This window comes from Myotis nattereri, assembly GCF_964212035.1.
Source record: "Myotis nattereri genome assembly, chromosome: X".
Lineage (NCBI taxonomy): Eukaryota > Metazoa > Chordata > Mammalia > Chiroptera > Vespertilionidae > Myotis > Myotis nattereri.
The window spans coordinates 10,757,632-10,775,591 of NC_138078.1; the positions used below are offsets into that span (position 1 = coordinate 10,757,632).

Genomic DNA, 17,960 nt, shown 5'->3' on the forward strand with positions numbered 1-17,960 from the left:
TGGTTGTAGGCAGCCATCTTGTGAGGGTATGAGAGTTAATTTGCATATTTCCTCTTTATTATATAGAGTTGGTACTACAAACACGTTTATTGCCTGCATGAAACAGGCAAACAAAAAACTAAACAGTCTTTTTATTCTTTATACCAATTAAATACATCTTCATCTTTTTCTGTATTGTTATTTGCTGTGTGATTAATCTGCCTCTGCTTTAGACATTTTAGGTGTAATGAGATCCTGACAGGGACTATTCAGATATCCACTCTAGGACAGCCGTGGGCAAACTACGGCCCGCGGGCCGGATCTGGCCCATTTGAAATGAATAAAACTATTGAAAAAAAAGACCATACCCTTTTATGTAGTGATGTTTACTTTGAATTTATATTAGTTCACACAAACACTCCATCCATGCTTTTGTTCCGGCCCTCTGGTCCAGTTTAAGAACCCATTGTGGCCCTCGAGTCAAAAAGTTTGCCCACCCCTGCTCTAGAAACATGAGCCTTTAGAAGGTAGAAAGTACTGCTGAAAGAATATGAAGTCACACCTCCCCATTTAAATGCTATTTACCAGCTTCAGCCCTAACTAGACAATTCACTAAGAAGCCAGCTTTATAGTTGGAGCCTGTGATTTGTTAGAAAATCCTGTTACAGGGACACTTTTAAACTCAGTGTAAGAAAGGTCAATACCTCAGCTCCAATTGCCAGTGATTTCTCATAATCAGAATACTTTTCCTATATGATTATGGCTTTGTATTGCATTGTCTTTTTAGCAGCTGCAAAAGACAAAACTTTAGTGTTGATTGTATTTAACCTTGGGTGAATGAATTTGGCAATATAAGTCAGATTAGTACTTGATAACAAAAGAGACATAAAACATAATTGCAGTCAAGACATTTAAGTTTTTTTCCTCTAAGGGAGGATTAAAGATCATTATTGAATTGTTAAATAGAATATTTCATGTAAGATAATATTTTAATAATTTAAAATGAGAGTTATACTTGTACATAGCTAAATTTCTTACATATTTAAGGATATGGTAGTTTTTAAAAGTTGGTATTTTCACAATAATGATTCTTTTAGGAAATTAGAGATTAATATGCCAGAGGTGTCACAGTTTCTTGTAAACTGTTGTTCACCTGATTTTACTGATTTAGCCTATTATTTTGGTATTGCCCAAATAATAGATAAATAATAGATAAACCTTCATATTTTCCTGAACCGTGATTCAAGCCAAGGATTACAATTCTCATGGAAACTGCCATTAGATAGCTTTATGCAATCCAAGTGTTGTCCCATTGCCATCTATACTAATAAAAGCCTAGGTGGTCCTCACGCGCGACATCATCACAAGATGGCCACCACAAAGATGGCCTCCACAAGATGGCCACACGCACAGCGGAGGCAGGGCCTGGCAGCCGCTCCATGTGGTGAAGCCTGGGGGTCCCATGGCTTCGCACAGTGTGGAAGAGGCCGGTCCCAGCGTCTCCACTGCCTCACGTGGAAGAGGGGTGTACCAGCGGAGGAGGCGGGTTGCAGCATGGGAGGGCAGTTGTGGGCAATCAGGCCAGCAGAGGAGGGCAGTTGGGGGTGATCAGGCTGGCAGGGGAGCAGTTAGGTGTCAATCAGGCCGGCCGGGGAGCGGTTAGGGGGCGATCAGGCTGGCAGGCAGAAGCGGTTAGGGGCAATCAGGCAGGCAGGCAGGCGAGTGGTTAGGAGCCAGAGGTCCTGGATTGTGAGAGGGATGTCCCAGATTGAAGAGGGTGCAGGCCAGGCTGAGGGACACACACCCCCTCCTGTATATGAATTTCGTGCGTCAGGCCTCTAATATTGAATAAAAAAGGACCTTAAATGGGGCATTTAAAAATCCTAATCCTAGTAAATGTAGAACAAATGAGTTAAAATTTGCTATTTTGTAACCACCATAGAAATAATTGATTTAGGTAAAAATCATCTATGGATGTTTTGGAGAATAGAATATATACACAGTCCCAAAGTGTGTTCCTGCAAATTATTTACTAATTATAAAGAGAAAGAAAATATCAGTACCATTAAAGGAAAGGAAAGCTAAGAACTTGTTCTAGAATAAAGAAGCCTGGAGAAATGACGGATGATATATGTGTGTGGAGAGAGAGCATGCAAGAGAATGTATATGTGACAAAATATTAACAATTTTACTATTTTACCATTTTCCAATATGTTTGAAAATGTTTCAAAATAAAAAGTTAAAAATATCCTAATCCAGTAGTGGCTGCAACCTAGGTTTATGTCCTTTGGAGGTACCATTTGTTAGGCCTTCCTTTGTTTTTGCCATCCACCAATTTTCTCATTCTTTGCAGACTCTGTGTGCCACATCTTGGCATCATCTTGAGTATCTTCACTGTACACATGAATAATCTCAAACATGTTGGTGTCTCAGTTCCTTGACCTCCTAAACTCCAGCAGGCCCTCCTCCACTGTACTTCAGCTGCTCACTCCCATATCCTGGCCCCTGTAGCCACTTGGATCAATTCCACCTCTGCAATCTTTATGATTATTATCCCATTCTCTGATCTCTTTTTTAAAATAGTTATTGATTCTTTTAAAAAAATATATGTTTTTATTGATCTCAGAGAGGGAGAGAGAATCATCGATTGGCTGCCTCCTGCATCCCACCCCACTGGGGATCAAGCCCACAACCCAGGCATATACCCTGACTGGGAATCGAACTGGGACCTCCTGGTACATGGGTTGATGCTCAACCACTGAGCGACACTGGCTGGGTCCATTCTGTTATCTCTCGATCTTCATTGAAACTTATGGGCCTTAGACCTTTCCCATGTGTCTCTTGTCTTCCAGCCCCATCTTGTCTTCACTTTCTTCCTCATCCATCTTTCCCATCTTCTATTGGCTATTACTTGAACCAATTAACAGATAATATACAGTAATCAAATTTTAGGTAATTTAAAGAAGTAATAGGTGAAATATTTAATGTTTCTAGACAAATTGCTAGCAAAGTTTGGCTGCAACTCTTTGATGAGAAAGTCAAGGATATTGGTGACTTGACTTGGATTTTTCTACAGGGATAATTCAGATTTTTAAAATAGTTTTTAAGATTTGTCTTCTTTCTCTAGAAGCTTCTGATTTGAGTGTTTGCATTTACACATTCTGTTTTGTCCTTGAATGGTTATTTTCAACTTCACTATGTGCAATAATAGGTTGCAGCTGTTGCATTAAAAAATAGAGGGATGAATTAGAGTATTTAAAACTGGAAAACATCTTAGAGATCACAAAGTCCCAAGTTCTCATTGTTCACACGAGAAACTGAGCACCAGAGAGGTAAAGTGACTTGACTGAGGTTACACAGTTTGCATCTGGTTGAGTTGGGACCAGAATGGAAGTCCCCAGTTTACAAATTCAGAAATTATTTTTATTACCCGATGTGGATGGGTTAGGCTAGTATATGAGCAAATAAAAAGGTCATAGACATTCCCTCTAATTCTTGTCCTCTGACTGAAAGGCCAGAGGTTTTCAAGAATGATAAAACTATGATTTCTTTTGTCATTTGGGGAAAGTGTATAGTTTTGCTTAAAATGTCTGCCACTGTTTGGACACTGGACCTCATACTTTACTCTCATTTATCTCTTGTTTAAGAAAAAAGTGCTTTCCAGGGACAAGGAGGCTGTGCTATGCCCTTGTTCTGCAGGGATGTCACAATTTGTGGATGAGTGAGTCTCATAGAGGTCCTTGCCTTGTTTGCTGCCCAAGAATCAGGCTGTGTGACCATCTCACACTTTATGCTTTTTCCAGTGAAGTTGGAAGTCTCACTGTGACAGCCCCACACTCTAGCAGCTGACAGATGTAGAATAACTGTACACAAAAACAATAATGAAAACTGTGGTCCCAGAGTTGAGCCATACCCTATTTTCAGCATGCATTGAATAGCTGAGGTAATAGATGCTTGTCCTCGATGTTTAAAGCCTTTTGCCACTAGACGGGTCATTCTCTTTTCAGTTCATTTGACTTCATTTTAATCAGCTTTATCACACTTGTGCCTCTCTCTCTTCCTGACTGGATGTCAGACCCCTTAAAGTTATATTACATATTCCCTCATCCTGGAGGCCTCTACCAGCAGAATTTCAAAAAGCAGAGTCTTTAAATGATTTATTCTGAATATGAAGTTTCTTGCTTAAAGAATCATCTGTCAAACTCTTATTTAAAAAACCAAACCAAACCAAACATAAGACTACCAGCCTGCATGAGGAGGAACACAAGATAGAAAGTTTTAACTAAATAGTAGTTTCATTCATTTAACAAATATTTATTGAGTATTTACTATATTCCAGGGACTGTTCCTGTCAGGGATACAGCCTCTAATCCAATGGACCAAAATCCCAGACTTTATGGAGCTTGCATTCTAGTGGAAGGAGACAGACAATAACACATGAGTGAAATATATGCTATATCAGATAGTGATAAGTGCTGTGGAAAGAAAATAAGGAATGAGGCAGTGGGGGAGGGTGCCATTATAAAAACGGTGGTCAGGAAAGACCTCACTGAGAAGGTGACTCTTTAGCTGAGCCCTGTGGGTCCTGATTGGCTCTTCTTGCTCCTGATCCTTGGGTTCTAAGATGGTAGCTGCTTTGTTCACAATAGTTTGTGAAAATTTTAATGAAATATCATATCTAATTAGGAAGTTTTTGGAGGCACTAGAAATTGCTAGCCTGGAGAGAGAATTGTTGTCTCTTATTCCTGACTTATTCTTTTTTTAAACATTAAATCTTTATTGTTGAAAGTATTATATATGTCCTCCTTTTTCTCCCATTGACCCCTTCTAACCCCCCCACCCCCCCCAGGCCTTCACCACCCTATTATCTGTGTCCATGGGTTATGCATATCTCTTTGGTTGATTTCCTACTCATCTACCCTCCCCCACCTTCCCTCTGAGATTCTGCAGTCTGTTCTATGCCTGCCTTACTCTTTATTTTTTTCAGTATTTTTTTTATTTCAAGAAAAACAATTCTAAATATAATAACGTTACATGTAATAAACATTAATATGTCAAGAAAAATGATAATGTTACATGTAATAAACACCAATTATTTAAGAAAAATGATTTTACATATAATAATATTATATTCAATAAACATTAATATTTCAAGAATAAAAGGATTTTAAGTATGATAATATTACTCAAACTGTACTAACATAGTATGATATCACAAAAGTTGTAGGAAATATTAAAAATCTTCAAATAACAGGATTACTGCTATTCTAGAATATTTTTTCCCTCTGGCTCTATTTTAGTTCATCAGTTTATGTTGGTCATTATATTCCACAAATGAGTGAGATCATATGATATTTATCTTTCTCCATCTGGCTTATTTCGCTTAGCATGATGCTTTTAAAATCTATTTTGTCGGATATGAGTATTGCTACTCCAGCCTGCACCCTCTCCAGTCCGGGATTCCTCGGGGATGTCCGACTGCCAGTTTAAGCCTGATCCCTCTCACAATCCTGGACCGCTGGCTCCTAATCACTCACCTGCCTGCCTGCCTGGTTGCCCCTATCTGCCCCCTCTGCCGGCCTGATCGCCCCTCACTGCCTCTGCGTGCCAGCCTGGTCACCCCTAATTGCCCCCCTCTGCCGGCCTGGTCACCTCTTACTGCCCCCCCGTCAGCCTGGTCGCCCCCAATTGCCCCCTCTGCTGGCCTGGTCGCCCTTCATGGCCCCTCCACTGGCCTGGTCACCCCACGCAGTCTGCTTGTTCAGTTGTTTGGTTGTCCCTCACTAACCCCCTTGCTGGCCTGGTTGTAGGCAGCCATCTTGTGAGGTGGTGAGGGTTAATTTGCATATTACCCCTTTATTATTATAGAGAGGTAATATGCAAATTGACCATCACCCCAACACACAAGATGGCTGCCCCCATGTGGTCAAAGATGGCCACCATGAGATGGCCAGCAGGGGAGGGCAGTTGGGGGCATTCAGGCCTGCAGGGGAGGGCAGTTGGGGGTGACTGGGCCAGCAGAGGAGGGCATTTAGGGGCAACCAGGCTGGCAGGGGAGCAGTTAGGCATTAATCAGGCTGGCAGGGGAGTGGTTAGGGGTGATCAGGCTGGCAAGCAGAAGCTGTTAGGGGCAATCAGGCAGGCAGGCAGGTGAGCAGTTGGGATCCAGCAGTTCTGGATTGTGAGAGGGATCCTAGATTGGATAGGGTTGCAGGCTGGGCTGAAGGATATCCCCCCATGCATGAATTTTGTGCACCGGGCCTCTAGTAGAATTATAACAGCCCTAGAATGGCCTTTCCCCAGGTGCTGGGGATTATAGCAGTGAACAAAAGAAAGTCCCTGTTCTCATGTAGCTTAGCTAATCGGGGATGATAGACAATAAACACAAATATATGATTATATAGAGTGTCAGATGGTAGAAAGTGCTATGGAGAACAAGAGATCAGCCAAAGAGTGTAGGAAATGTAGTGGGGAAGTGTAGGAGGGAGATGTTAATTATTTTACATGCTGTCCCATTTTTTTATGGCTGATTCCAAATGCCATGCTGAGCTGTATTGCAAAGATGGTTATGAGCCCAGGTTCTGGTATCACATACATCTGGATTTGATTCTGCATTTTCCCACTGATGAGTGATGTGACCCCAAACAGGTTATTTCTGAACCTTAGCTTTCCTTATCTGTAAAATGAAGATAACTTCATAGGATTGTTGAGTGGACTAATCAAAGCAAATCATCCATATAAAGCACCTAGCAGTGCCTATCCCCACAAGGCAAATGCTCTGAATGTATCCTTCATTTTGCTCATAGACCTCCTACATAGGTATCTAGCTTCTTGTGAAATACCATGATAATGATCACTACCAAAGGAAATAATTCATTAAGGAATAACAGAAAAAAAAAGTTTGGCAATAGAGAAACCACTTGTGCCAGACACAAAAAATTGGCCAGGTAACTTATTAAACCTATGCTGTTGCCTCCTTCTAGAAACCAAAAATAGAAGACCTTTGTGACACAAGGCTATTTATGATAGCTTTTATTTTTGTCTTTTTCTGCATGGAGTTAATGTGATGGGGAAGCCCTGTCACACCATGAAGCAGCAGGACCAGAAGCAGATCTAAGCTGTCCAGTGAGTTTGGAACTGGACAACACAGATATTTTCTTCTATGGGCAGGGTTGGGAGTTATGGAGTCAGTGCCCCACCCCTGGAGTAGGGTGTATATCTGGGCTCTACCCTTTGCCATTTTGGAGGTTTCTGCTCCAGAGGAGAGTCCTGAGCAGGCTAGAGTGCCTGGCAGTGGTGAAGTTTTAGAAGTCTGATGTTGCTATGCCATTCCTGCTCTGCCTCCTTCCCTCTTCTCGAGAGGGTGCTGGGAGAATTCTATGCCCAAGGCGCAGCAGTACCTTAGTAAGCGGCATTGATGCTCAGGATCAAAGTCCGTTTTATCAGCCACTGTCCAAGTACTCAAGATCCCAATGTGGGACTCTAGTAAGGGCCTGAGCTGGAATACTCAGGGCCTAAACTGGACCTACTTTTTCCACTGCCATGGGACTAGCTCATCAGGCAGGGTTTAGTCAGGAGGCAGAAACCAAGAGTGGTTTGAATAGACAGAACTGAATGTAAAAAACTGTCAGCTAGGAATCAAGTTGTTACTAGGTAACTGAAAGAGTCCCTGAAAAAGAACTTGAGTGGGGGGGGGGGGGTCAAGCGGGGATGGGAGGAGACATATGTAAAATTTTAGACAATAAATAAATATAAAGAAAAAGAACTTGAATGTATGTGGAGGTAGCAACTGCAGGAATGTTACCACCTCTAGGGTTGAGAGAACAATGGGGAAATATTGAAATTATTAAAATTTAGAAACTTGGAGGAGGATTCCTGCAGAACTGAAACTCTGACCTTTGAGAAGGGGGGCTGCTCAACTGGTGCCCGTGTCTCTGAGGGGCCGCCATGAGGCTGGCTTTACAAGTGCTGGGTAAACTACAAATTGGATCCAATGGCTGCAACAAGGAGAATCTGTGGGGGCAAAGAGCACTTGCTAGGCTATACTAACAGGAACAGGAAGAAGTGTGTCCCCTGTCCCTCCTCTAACCTCAACAGGCCCTATTGACAGAGCCAAACATGGAGCAATTGGCAAAGTGGAAATGTGGCCTGCAGAGTCCCAGCTTCCAGTACTAGCAAGCTGACTGAAGTAGAGAAGCATGGGGTGAGAGATGATAATTTAGTAAGTGGCCTTCATGCTTGGGTGTAGAGGCTCAGGTATAGGAATACAAGCCCAAACAGAGATGGTGGATTCCCAAGTGGGGGCCAAGGTGGCTCAGCTTATTGACTTTGGAGTAGAAGAGGAAGTGCAAGAGGAAGCTGAGCATGACTGTTTCCCTTGCAAGGCCCAGTACCCCATCCACTAGTAAAAGATCGCCCATGAATGTACTGTGTGCTTACCAAACAAAATAACAACTCCTCCCCTTGGTGAGTGGGCTGTGGTCCCAGCAAGGCAGAAATGGGAGAGGAGACTTAGATGACCTTTTTCTCCTTGTGGGGGAGGAGTAGAAGTAGTAGTATATGTAATGTGTCTGGCTTAGAGCTAGGCACACAGTAGGCACTCAATAAATGGTGGCCATTAGTCAAGGAAGGAAAGGTACAAATAGATTAGGAAATGAAGTAGCTGGCTATATATTGTGGAGAGAGCCCAGGACTTTGAAGACCTGAATCCATACTAAGTGAATGACTTGAGCAAGATCCTTGCCTCTCTAAACCTGAAGTTTCTGTATGTGTAACATGGAGATTATAATACTTGGGACTAATGTCTTATAATAGACCTTAACATATGGTAGCTATTTTGTTCAATTATCAATTGTAGAAATAATAAGCTTGATTATTTATTACTAGAGGCCCGGTGCACGACTTCATGCATGAGTGGGGTCCCTCAGCCTGGCTGGTGATTGAGGTCTATTGGGGGGCCAGCTGGCTGGGGAGAGGGGCCCCGGGAGATTGGCCAGCTTGCCCCCTGATCAGGGCCTATGGGGGGGGGGGCAGCAGGGTGGGGAGAGGGGCCGTAGGAGGCTGGCTGGGTGGGAGGGGGAGGGGCCGTGTGAGGTTGGCTGTGGAAACACACTGACTACCCGGGGGCAGCTCCTGCATTGAGCGTCTGCCCCCTGGTGGTCAGTACACGTCATAGTGACTGGTCAACTGGTCATTCTGGTCATTCCAGTTGTTAGGTATTAATGGTTGCTTAGGCTTTTATATATATAGGTTGATGTTGTTAATAGTAAATAGAAAGAGGTCATTTATTTCACTTCATAATTGTGCAGATGAAGAAACTGAGACACAGAAAAAGGTCAATAGCTCTATGCAGGTTAAGAGCTTGGGCTATGGGGTCAATGAGATGTTGATTCAATTCCTGCTGTCCATTTCCATTTATTGGCTAAATGACCTTAAGTAAGTTAGTCTCTCTCAGCTTCACAGTGTGGCAAGGACTGCAGGAATGAATCTGTTGCTTGACCCTCAGTAAGTAGGACTAGAACATTGTGCTTGGTGAACAGAAAACACTTAGGTGAGGGTTGGTTGGTCATGACAGTCACTGTTCCACAGAACAGATCTTTCAGATTACTGTCCAGAAGGATATGGTAAGAACATGAGATTTCAGCCATGGTACTACCAACTATTTGCTTTGCAACATTGAACAAGTTACTCGATTTCTTCTCCCTGTGGTTTTTCCCTATAAAGATTTTGATATTTGACCTTATGTCTATTTCCTGGGGTTTTCTGAAAGCTGAGTAATGAAATGAGAGTCTCTGAAACCCAAGAGCCTTGAGGGAGCTCATAAATAAACACCCTCAGATGATTAGTGTCTACTTGGTGTATCACAGCAGTACTAAGCTAAACATACTGGGACTAGAGGCTGGATTTCTGCTTTCAAAACTCAAATTGTTCTCATTTTAGTCAACTCTTAATTTTTATGTGCTAACTGGGAAAAATTACAGCATAAATAAAAAGAGCCAGCTGATGTTGATTGCTCTTAACTCTAAAACTTGAGGAAGGCATAAGAGACTATGTTTTAATCTCATCTTTCACCTGATCTCTTTCTATGAAGGTACAGGATAGTTCAAAGGCTACCAGAAGAGAGTCAGTGTGTCTGAATAATCCACAAATAAGAGAGTACTTACCACTATAGTTGCAATTTATTTAGCACGTGCTTTATGTTAGTCATTTAGCTAAACTCTTTACCTGTAGTATCTCATTTTGTCCTTACAGTAATTCTATGCAGAGGGAGGTGTGTTCATTTTCATCCATTGCTTGTCAATTGACTACCAGGTGTAGAAGGTGGAGTGAATCATACTTCTTAATTCATTGTGCATTGTTATCATTGGCTTGTGCAAGACCCTTTCTTATGTTAATTAATTTGCTTATTCCCTTTTACCCATGTACCTGATGGTCACCCTCCCCATAAATAACCAATTATTATGTTTAGTAATATATACAAAGTATTACTTTGTATATACTCTTATGAAATGTATATTGTGGTTTTGTGTATGTGTATTTTAAATTTATATAAAGTGGTATCATGTTATATTTCATTCTGTCTTTAAGTTTTTAATAACTGTTCTAACTGAAGCACAATTTTTTTTAAGACCCATTCATGTTACTATGGGTTTTTTGAATCTATTGCTTCCACTGTGGCATAAGACTCTATAGGTGCATCCACCACAGTTACACATTCTCTGTCCTAGCAATAGACAGCCGGCTGTGTTGGTGTCAAACTTCCTATTGCCACAAAGAAGCACTGTATCGCCATATGTCTCCCTAATGGACTGTGTGACAATTGCTTTGGGGTATATAGTGAAGAACGGAATTGCTACTTCATAGGGCATACATAGACTTTATATGCTTAAATATTGCCATAGGTAAGTGCTACTATCCCCACTTTACAGATAAGGGAACTGAGTCTTTGAGAGTTTTAATAACTTACCCAAAGTCACATAGACGGTAATTAGCAGAGCTGGGATTCAAATTCAGGTAGTCTTGCTCCAAAAATATTCATGCCATTATTCTTCTATGAATATTTGAGACAAGGACATTTTATAAAAACATGAGGGTAAATCTCATTGATTGTAGTTTTTATGTGTGTAGAACCGAGGAATCCAGATGAACTGACTACAGTGGGGCCTTGACTTACGAGTGTCCCGACTAACGAGTTTTTTGAGATACCAGCTGTCTCTCGGCCATATTTTGCATTGAGTTGATAGAGTAATTTGAGTTAACGACCTCCTTAACGAGCTTGTTCTCAGAACGAATTAAACTCGTAAGTCAAGGCCCCACTGTATTTTTTCCCCTGAAGCACCTTCTTACCCCATCATAGCTGCATAGTAACTGTTTTTCTTTGACTTTTGTGTCCTGTGTGTTTGCAGCAATAAGAGCTGCACTGATTATCCAAAATTGGTACCGAGGTTACAGAGCTCGGTTGAAGACCAGACAACGTTATGCTCTCACCATCTTCCAGTCCATTGAATATGCCGATGAACAAGGCCAATTACAGGTATGTTTTGTAAGCTTGTCTCTTATTTTGGTAAACTGCTTCTCTTTACCCCTTGTTATTGAAAGAATGACTGGTTGGGACAATTTAAGCTGAGAAACCTTAGTGAAAGGCTTTAATAGAAGATATAGTGACATTGTCTTGGAACTAGCTGTTGAGAGAGGGCGTATGATTTGGGATGAGGATGGTATTTTTCAATTCTGAAGTTCACATTTTTAAGAGGGCTGCCAGATACCTAGTTGACTAATAAAAATGGCTTTATTCTATTTTTGGGGACGTGTCCCAGTAGGAAGTTGTTACTTTATGAAGAAAAAACAACAACATTTTATGGTGTTAAAAACTGGAAGAATTTCCTGGGAACGAACCTATGAAAGTTCTAGAAGAATATATAGATGGGTGGGGAAGGCTTTTTTCAAGCTTGCAAAAAACACACAATATATAAATTAAACTTTAATGCTTATTGATGAAAAAAGTACTTTTTAGTAATAAAAATATCTTAGAAAGATGTCCAATGTAATTGTTAATGAAAAAAATCAATTTGTAGGACAGAATGTAGAGTTTTATCCCATATATATGAAAGAAAATTAAACATACAGCAGAAGTCTGGGAAAAGCTATACTGTGAAGTGTTTCCAGTGATTATTTCTGGGGACAGGAGTGGGAGTGGATAGGAGAGGAATTCTCATTTTCATTCTGTATTGTTTGTAGTTTTCAACAATCATATTTATATGTAAATGTATTACGTTATCTTTAAAAATAATTAAGAAAATTTCAAAAAGTATCAAAGACATTGCTGGATTTATTCTTGGCAGTTATAAAAATGATATACTATGATTCAATCAGATTTTCCCTTTGCCTTGATTAGAAGCTCACAGTGTGAGCTGTTCTTTTAAGCACTGTGGAATGTAGTGATGAGTATAAAGGTAGAGTGAGTTCTCAAACTGGTATGCTTTATATGCACACATTCTAGTTTTAGTACATTCTTTAATATTGACTCTTTTTATAACAGATTTATTGAGATACAGTTCAGTTAAAGTGTAAAATTTAATGGCCTTTAGTATATACCCAAAATTGTAACCATCATCACAATAAATTGTAGAGCATTTTTATCACCCTGCCCCCCCAAAAAACCATTTATAGTCATTAGCAATTACTCCCCATTTCCCCTCCTTCCCAGCTCCTGGCAACCACTAATCTGTTTTATGTCTTTATGAGTTTGCCTTTTCTCACCATTTCATATAAGTGGAATCACAGAAAATGTGATCCTTTTGGGTCTGACTTCTTTCACTTAGCATAATATCTTCAATGTTCATTCATATTGTAGTGTATATCAGTACTTCATTCCTTTTTATGGATAATATTCCATTGTATGGATTTCACACATTTTGTTTATTCATTTCTCAGTGGATAGATCATTTGAGTTGTTTCTACTTTTTGGCTATTATAAATAATGCTGCTATGAATATTTGTGTGCAAGATTTTATGGGAACATATTCTCTTGGGTTTATACCTAGAAGTGGAATTGTTGGGTCATCTGGTAACTCTGTGTTTAACTTTTTGAGTAATTGCTAAATTGTTTTCCCAAGCAGCTGCACCATTTACATCCCCCCAGCAGTGTATGAGGGGTCCAATTTTGCCACATCTTTGACAACACTTGTTATTATCTGTCTTCTTTATTATAGCCATCCTAGCGTGGGTGCAGTGGTATTTCATTGTGGTTTCTATTAACTCTTGACAAACCCATCAACAGTGTTAAACTTACACATTTTGATATTTGTGTGGAAAGCCTTCTCTGAACTCCCAGACCTACTCCCAGGTTGATAAGGTTCCTTCGTGGTCACTCTTTATGGGTGACAGGGCTTGGAGAAGTTATTTGTGCTGTATAAATGCAGGTTTTTGCAGATAATTGGTAGGCATAGAGGCAGCATCTAGGTCAGTGATGGCGAACCTATGACAGGTGTTTCAGAGGTGACATGTGAACTCATTTTTTTGGTTGATTTTTATTTGTTAAATGGCATTTAAATATATAAAATAAATATCAAAAATATAAATCTTTGTTTTACTATGGTTGCAAATATCAAAAAAATTCTATATGTGACACGGCACCAGAGTTAAGTTAGGGTTTTTCAAAATGCTGACACGCCGAGCTCAAAAGGTTCACCATCACTGATCTAGGTGATGGTTGGAATGTTGGTGGGTTTCCATCTTTCCCTCCCTCTATCTTTCCTTATTTAATTTCCCAAATATATTTGACATTTAAGAGTATCCCTTAACTCTTCATCTCACTACCAAAAGGAAAATAAGAGATCATAATGAACAAAATTTAGTAGCTGAATTAGGTTGGTTTCCTAAAAGCAGAAGCTGAGACAAGGATTCTGGTACAAGTGATTTCCTAAGAGTGTTCTCAGGAAAAATCTATAAGGAAGTGAGGAAAACAAGATTGGATAGGGGAAGAAACTAGGCAAAACTATGGTTTCTGGAGAAGCTTGACCTCAACCTGATCGCATTGGGAGCTTTGAAGTGCATCATGGTTTATCCCACGCAGTGGCAAGGGAACTGGGGGTCTAGCCTGTAATACCCTTGCTTCAGTTAGTCATTTTCTATGGGCAGCCTCCCAGGAGGACAGATATATGAAATCCTATGCAACTCTAAGGAAGGTACCTCTCATCTACCAAGGGCAGTCCTTGGGAGGAGATGGCCAAGTAGAGATGGGACCTAGTGCAGCTGGGAGATGAGTGCCCTAGAAGGTTAAAGGGGACTTACATGAAACACCAATAGCATGTATTACAGTAGCTATTTGGGGTTCATTCATTGATTAATGTGTTTTTATTTTATCCAGTTATCCAATTTCTTTTCCTTCATGTTGGAAAACTACGTACATATACAAGAGAAAGATCCAAGTAAGTAAAATTTTAGTCTTTTGAAAAGCACTCATTAAATATTGAATTGTCCTCATCAAGGAATGTAAACTCTGAAGATAGGAGAACACTAAATAATTTAAAAGATGCCCACTTGCTAGTGCTCTATCCATTGAGCCAAACTGGCTAGAGCGATAACCCTTTTTATTTGTGGTCAGTTTTCTCTCTGTTGATGTGTGGTAATACCTTTATTATGTATTAAGTTTCTATGAATATTAGCATCTGTTTTAGGGAATTTTTATTTTGAGCTTTTGTACTGTAAATGCTTTCTTGTCATTTGTTTTAAAATAAGAAAAATTTCTTTTTCCCTCTTATTAAGTTCGAGGATATTTATCATTCTAAAAAAAAAAAAAAAAGATGCCCACCTGTTTTGTCTATGTGACACCAAACAACTGTGAAATCAGTTCAGGTGGCTTTTTTCCTCTCTGATGGGTATCAACTAAATTGACCATTTAATCCAGCGGTTCTCAACCTGTGGGTCGCGACCCCTTTGGCGGTCGAACGACCCTTTCACAGGGGTCGCCTAAGACCATCCTGCATTTCAGATATTTGCATTACGATTCATAACAGTAGCAACATTACAGTTATGAAGTAGCAACGAAAATAATTTTATGGTTGGGTCACAACATGAGAAACTGTTAAAGGGCCAGAAGGTTGAGAATCACTGATTTAATCCTTTCACTTTCAAAAAACTGAATTAGGCTTCATTCAATGTTAATTTGTTTAATACCTTCTCTGAACCACCATTTATTGATGTACAGTAGTAGTATAGTAAGGAGGATCTTATTTTTTATCCATGAAATTTTAAAAAATATTTTTATTGATTTCAGAGAGGAAGGGAGAGAGAGATAGAAACATCAAAGATGAGAGAGAATAATTGATCAATTGCCCAACACTTGAGATTAAGCCCGCAACCTGCGCATGTGCCCTGACCAGGAATTGGACTGTGACCTTCTGGTTCATAGGTCGATGCTCAGCCAATGAACTACACCAGCCATGCTTTACATGAAACTTTTGTGCTGAGAGATAAAAATATCTTGAGTATTTCATGAAACAGATCTTGGGAAAATGGTGGATTAAATACAGTTGGCTCCATCATGTCTCTGTCTTCTGCATAGATGTCTAGAGACAGACAACATAGGTATGGTTAAAAACTGATTTTAAAATAATAGTTTTTTACAAGGCATGTATTTCTCCTTCAAATTAAAATCTGTTATTTGCAAGGTAGATGCTAGACTTTAAAACTTTTTTCTTCAATTTGGGGCAACCAATTTTTTATTCTAATTTAAACTGTTTATGGTATCTAAGAGCATATTTTAAATAATTTAGTGAACAGCCGTCAAAGTGGCAAAAGAATGGTGGTTTAATGGCATGCTTTGAGCTAAGTACATATGTATGAAACTAATTAAAGTGTTTAATGATCTATGGAAGCTTTTTGAATGGTGGAATAGCCAAACTTGAGGAGTGGGAGTGGGTGGAAGTAGGTATTTTGGCATTTTCTTTCTTTTAGATAATTGCAGTTATCTAAAAGAAAGAGAGTTATTTCATGTTCTTTTCGTCAAAAATATTTTTGAGAGGAAATATAATAATGATGAAATGAAGCAGCATTCTTTCTGCTAATGACCTAATATTTCTGTTCAGCCTATGCATCAGAATTGCATATGGAGATTCATAGCCACAGGTGGCTGGGTTCCAGCCTAGGTATATTTACTCAGTCTCTGATTTTTTAAAAAAATTATATTTACAAAATTCTGCGGGTGATTTAAAAATATATTTAAAATTTTATCAAAGAAGGGACAGTGGCTTAATTTTCTTGTGTAAACTTTACATTACAGAAAAGTACACAAATCATAAGTATATGACCATAGATTTTCTGAAAGTAAACAAACCCTTGTAACCTGCACCCAGAACAAGAAATAAAACATTAAAACCACAGAATCCCCACTGTCCTCTCCAATCATTACCCACCCCCCTCATCACTATTTTTCTCACTTCTACATCCCAGATTAATTTTGCTTGTTTTTGAAATTCTCTAATTAAATGGAAGCATAGAATGTTGAGTCTGGCTTCTTTTACATAACTTATAGTATTTGTGAGAGTCATCTATGTTGATGCAGTTTGGTCATTCTTATTGCTGAATAATATTCCATATTTATTAATATGCCAAAATTTATTCATTCTACTGTTTATAGAATTTTGAGTTGTTTTCAGTTTTGGTAATTTAAATGTTACTTACTGCTATGCATATTCTTGTACATGTCCATTTTGGTAAACATGTATATTCTTTTCTTTTGTTAAGTACTCATTTTCAGTTATCTTTTGCTACATAACAAACCACCCCAAAACTGAGTGGCTTTAAAACAACAGCCATTTTATTGCTTATGATTCTGTGGGTCAGGCATTTGAACAGGGCTCAGTGGGGATGACTTGTCGTTGTTTCAGATGGTATCAGTTGGGCTCACTCAAGCCATCTGTGTGGCACAGGAAGGTCCAAATGGTTTTACATGCCTGGGACTTTTTGGTGTTAGCTATGAACTTGGACACCTTAAACTCTTCATGTAGCCTGTCTGTCCAACAGGATATCCTGAATTTCTTTACATGGCAGCTGGATTCCAAGAGATCAAAGGCATAAACTGCAAGGCCTTTTAAGGTCTATGCCAGCCGTGGGCAAACTACGGCCCGCGGGCCAGATCCGGCCCGTTTGAAATGAATAAAACTATTGAAAAAAAAGACCGTACCCTTTTATGTAATGATGTTTACTTTGAATTTATATTAGTTCACACAAACACTCCATCCATGCTTTTGTTCCGGCCCTCCGATCCAGTTTAAGAACCCATTGTGGCCCTCGAGCCAAAAAGTTTGCCCACCCCTGGATGCTCTGGAACACACACAAAATCAGTTCTGCCATCTTCTGTTTGTCAAAGCATGTCACAAGGCCAGCTGCAGATTCAAAGGGGGTAGGAAAGCTCCATCTCTTTTTTTTTTTTAAATATATTTTATTGATTTTTTACAGAGAGGAAAGGAGAGAGATAGAGAGTTAGAAACATCGATGAGAGAGAAACATCGATCAGCTGCCTCCTGCACATCCCCCACTGGGGATGTGCCCGCAACCCAGGCACATGCCCTTGACCGGAATCGAACCTGGGACCCTTCAGTCCGCAGGCCGACGCTCCATCCACTGAGCCAAACCGGTTTTGGCGGAAAGCTCCATCTCTTGCAGGGAGCAGCAGCAGCATTATGTTGTAAAAGGATATGGATACAAGGAGGCATGTTTCAATGGGGATCATTACTATAAAGATATACCACAACTCAGGAGTAGAAGAGTTGGATTATAGGGCATGCATATGTTCAGCTTTATTAGATCCTGACAAAGTTTTACAAAGTTGTACCAAGCGATACTGCCACCAGTGTATGAAAGTCCCAGTTGTTCCATAGCCTCACCAACACTTGTAATTGTGTCTCCTTTTCATTTTAACCATTTGGTGAGTATGTAGTGGTATCACATTTCCACTTTAATGTGCATTTCCCTGGTGA

General features: G+C 39.9%; 1 protein-coding gene across 4 annotated transcripts in view; it reads left to right on the plus strand.

Moving 5' to 3' along the window:
* The window catches only part of PPEF1 (protein phosphatase with EF-hand domain 1), a 95,992-nt gene that overhangs the window by 21,595 nt on the left and 56,437 nt on the right, over positions 1-17,960 (plus strand). For all 4 annotated transcript variants that reach the window (XM_081081517.1, XM_081081516.1, XM_081081519.1 and 1 more), the window contains 2 exons: positions 11,385-11,512; positions 14,348-14,408. In XM_081081517.1, the coding sequence (XP_080937643.1) occupies positions 11,385-11,512; positions 14,348-14,408 (189 nt within the window). The remainder of the gene's footprint in view (positions 1-11,384; positions 11,513-14,347; positions 14,409-17,960) is intronic.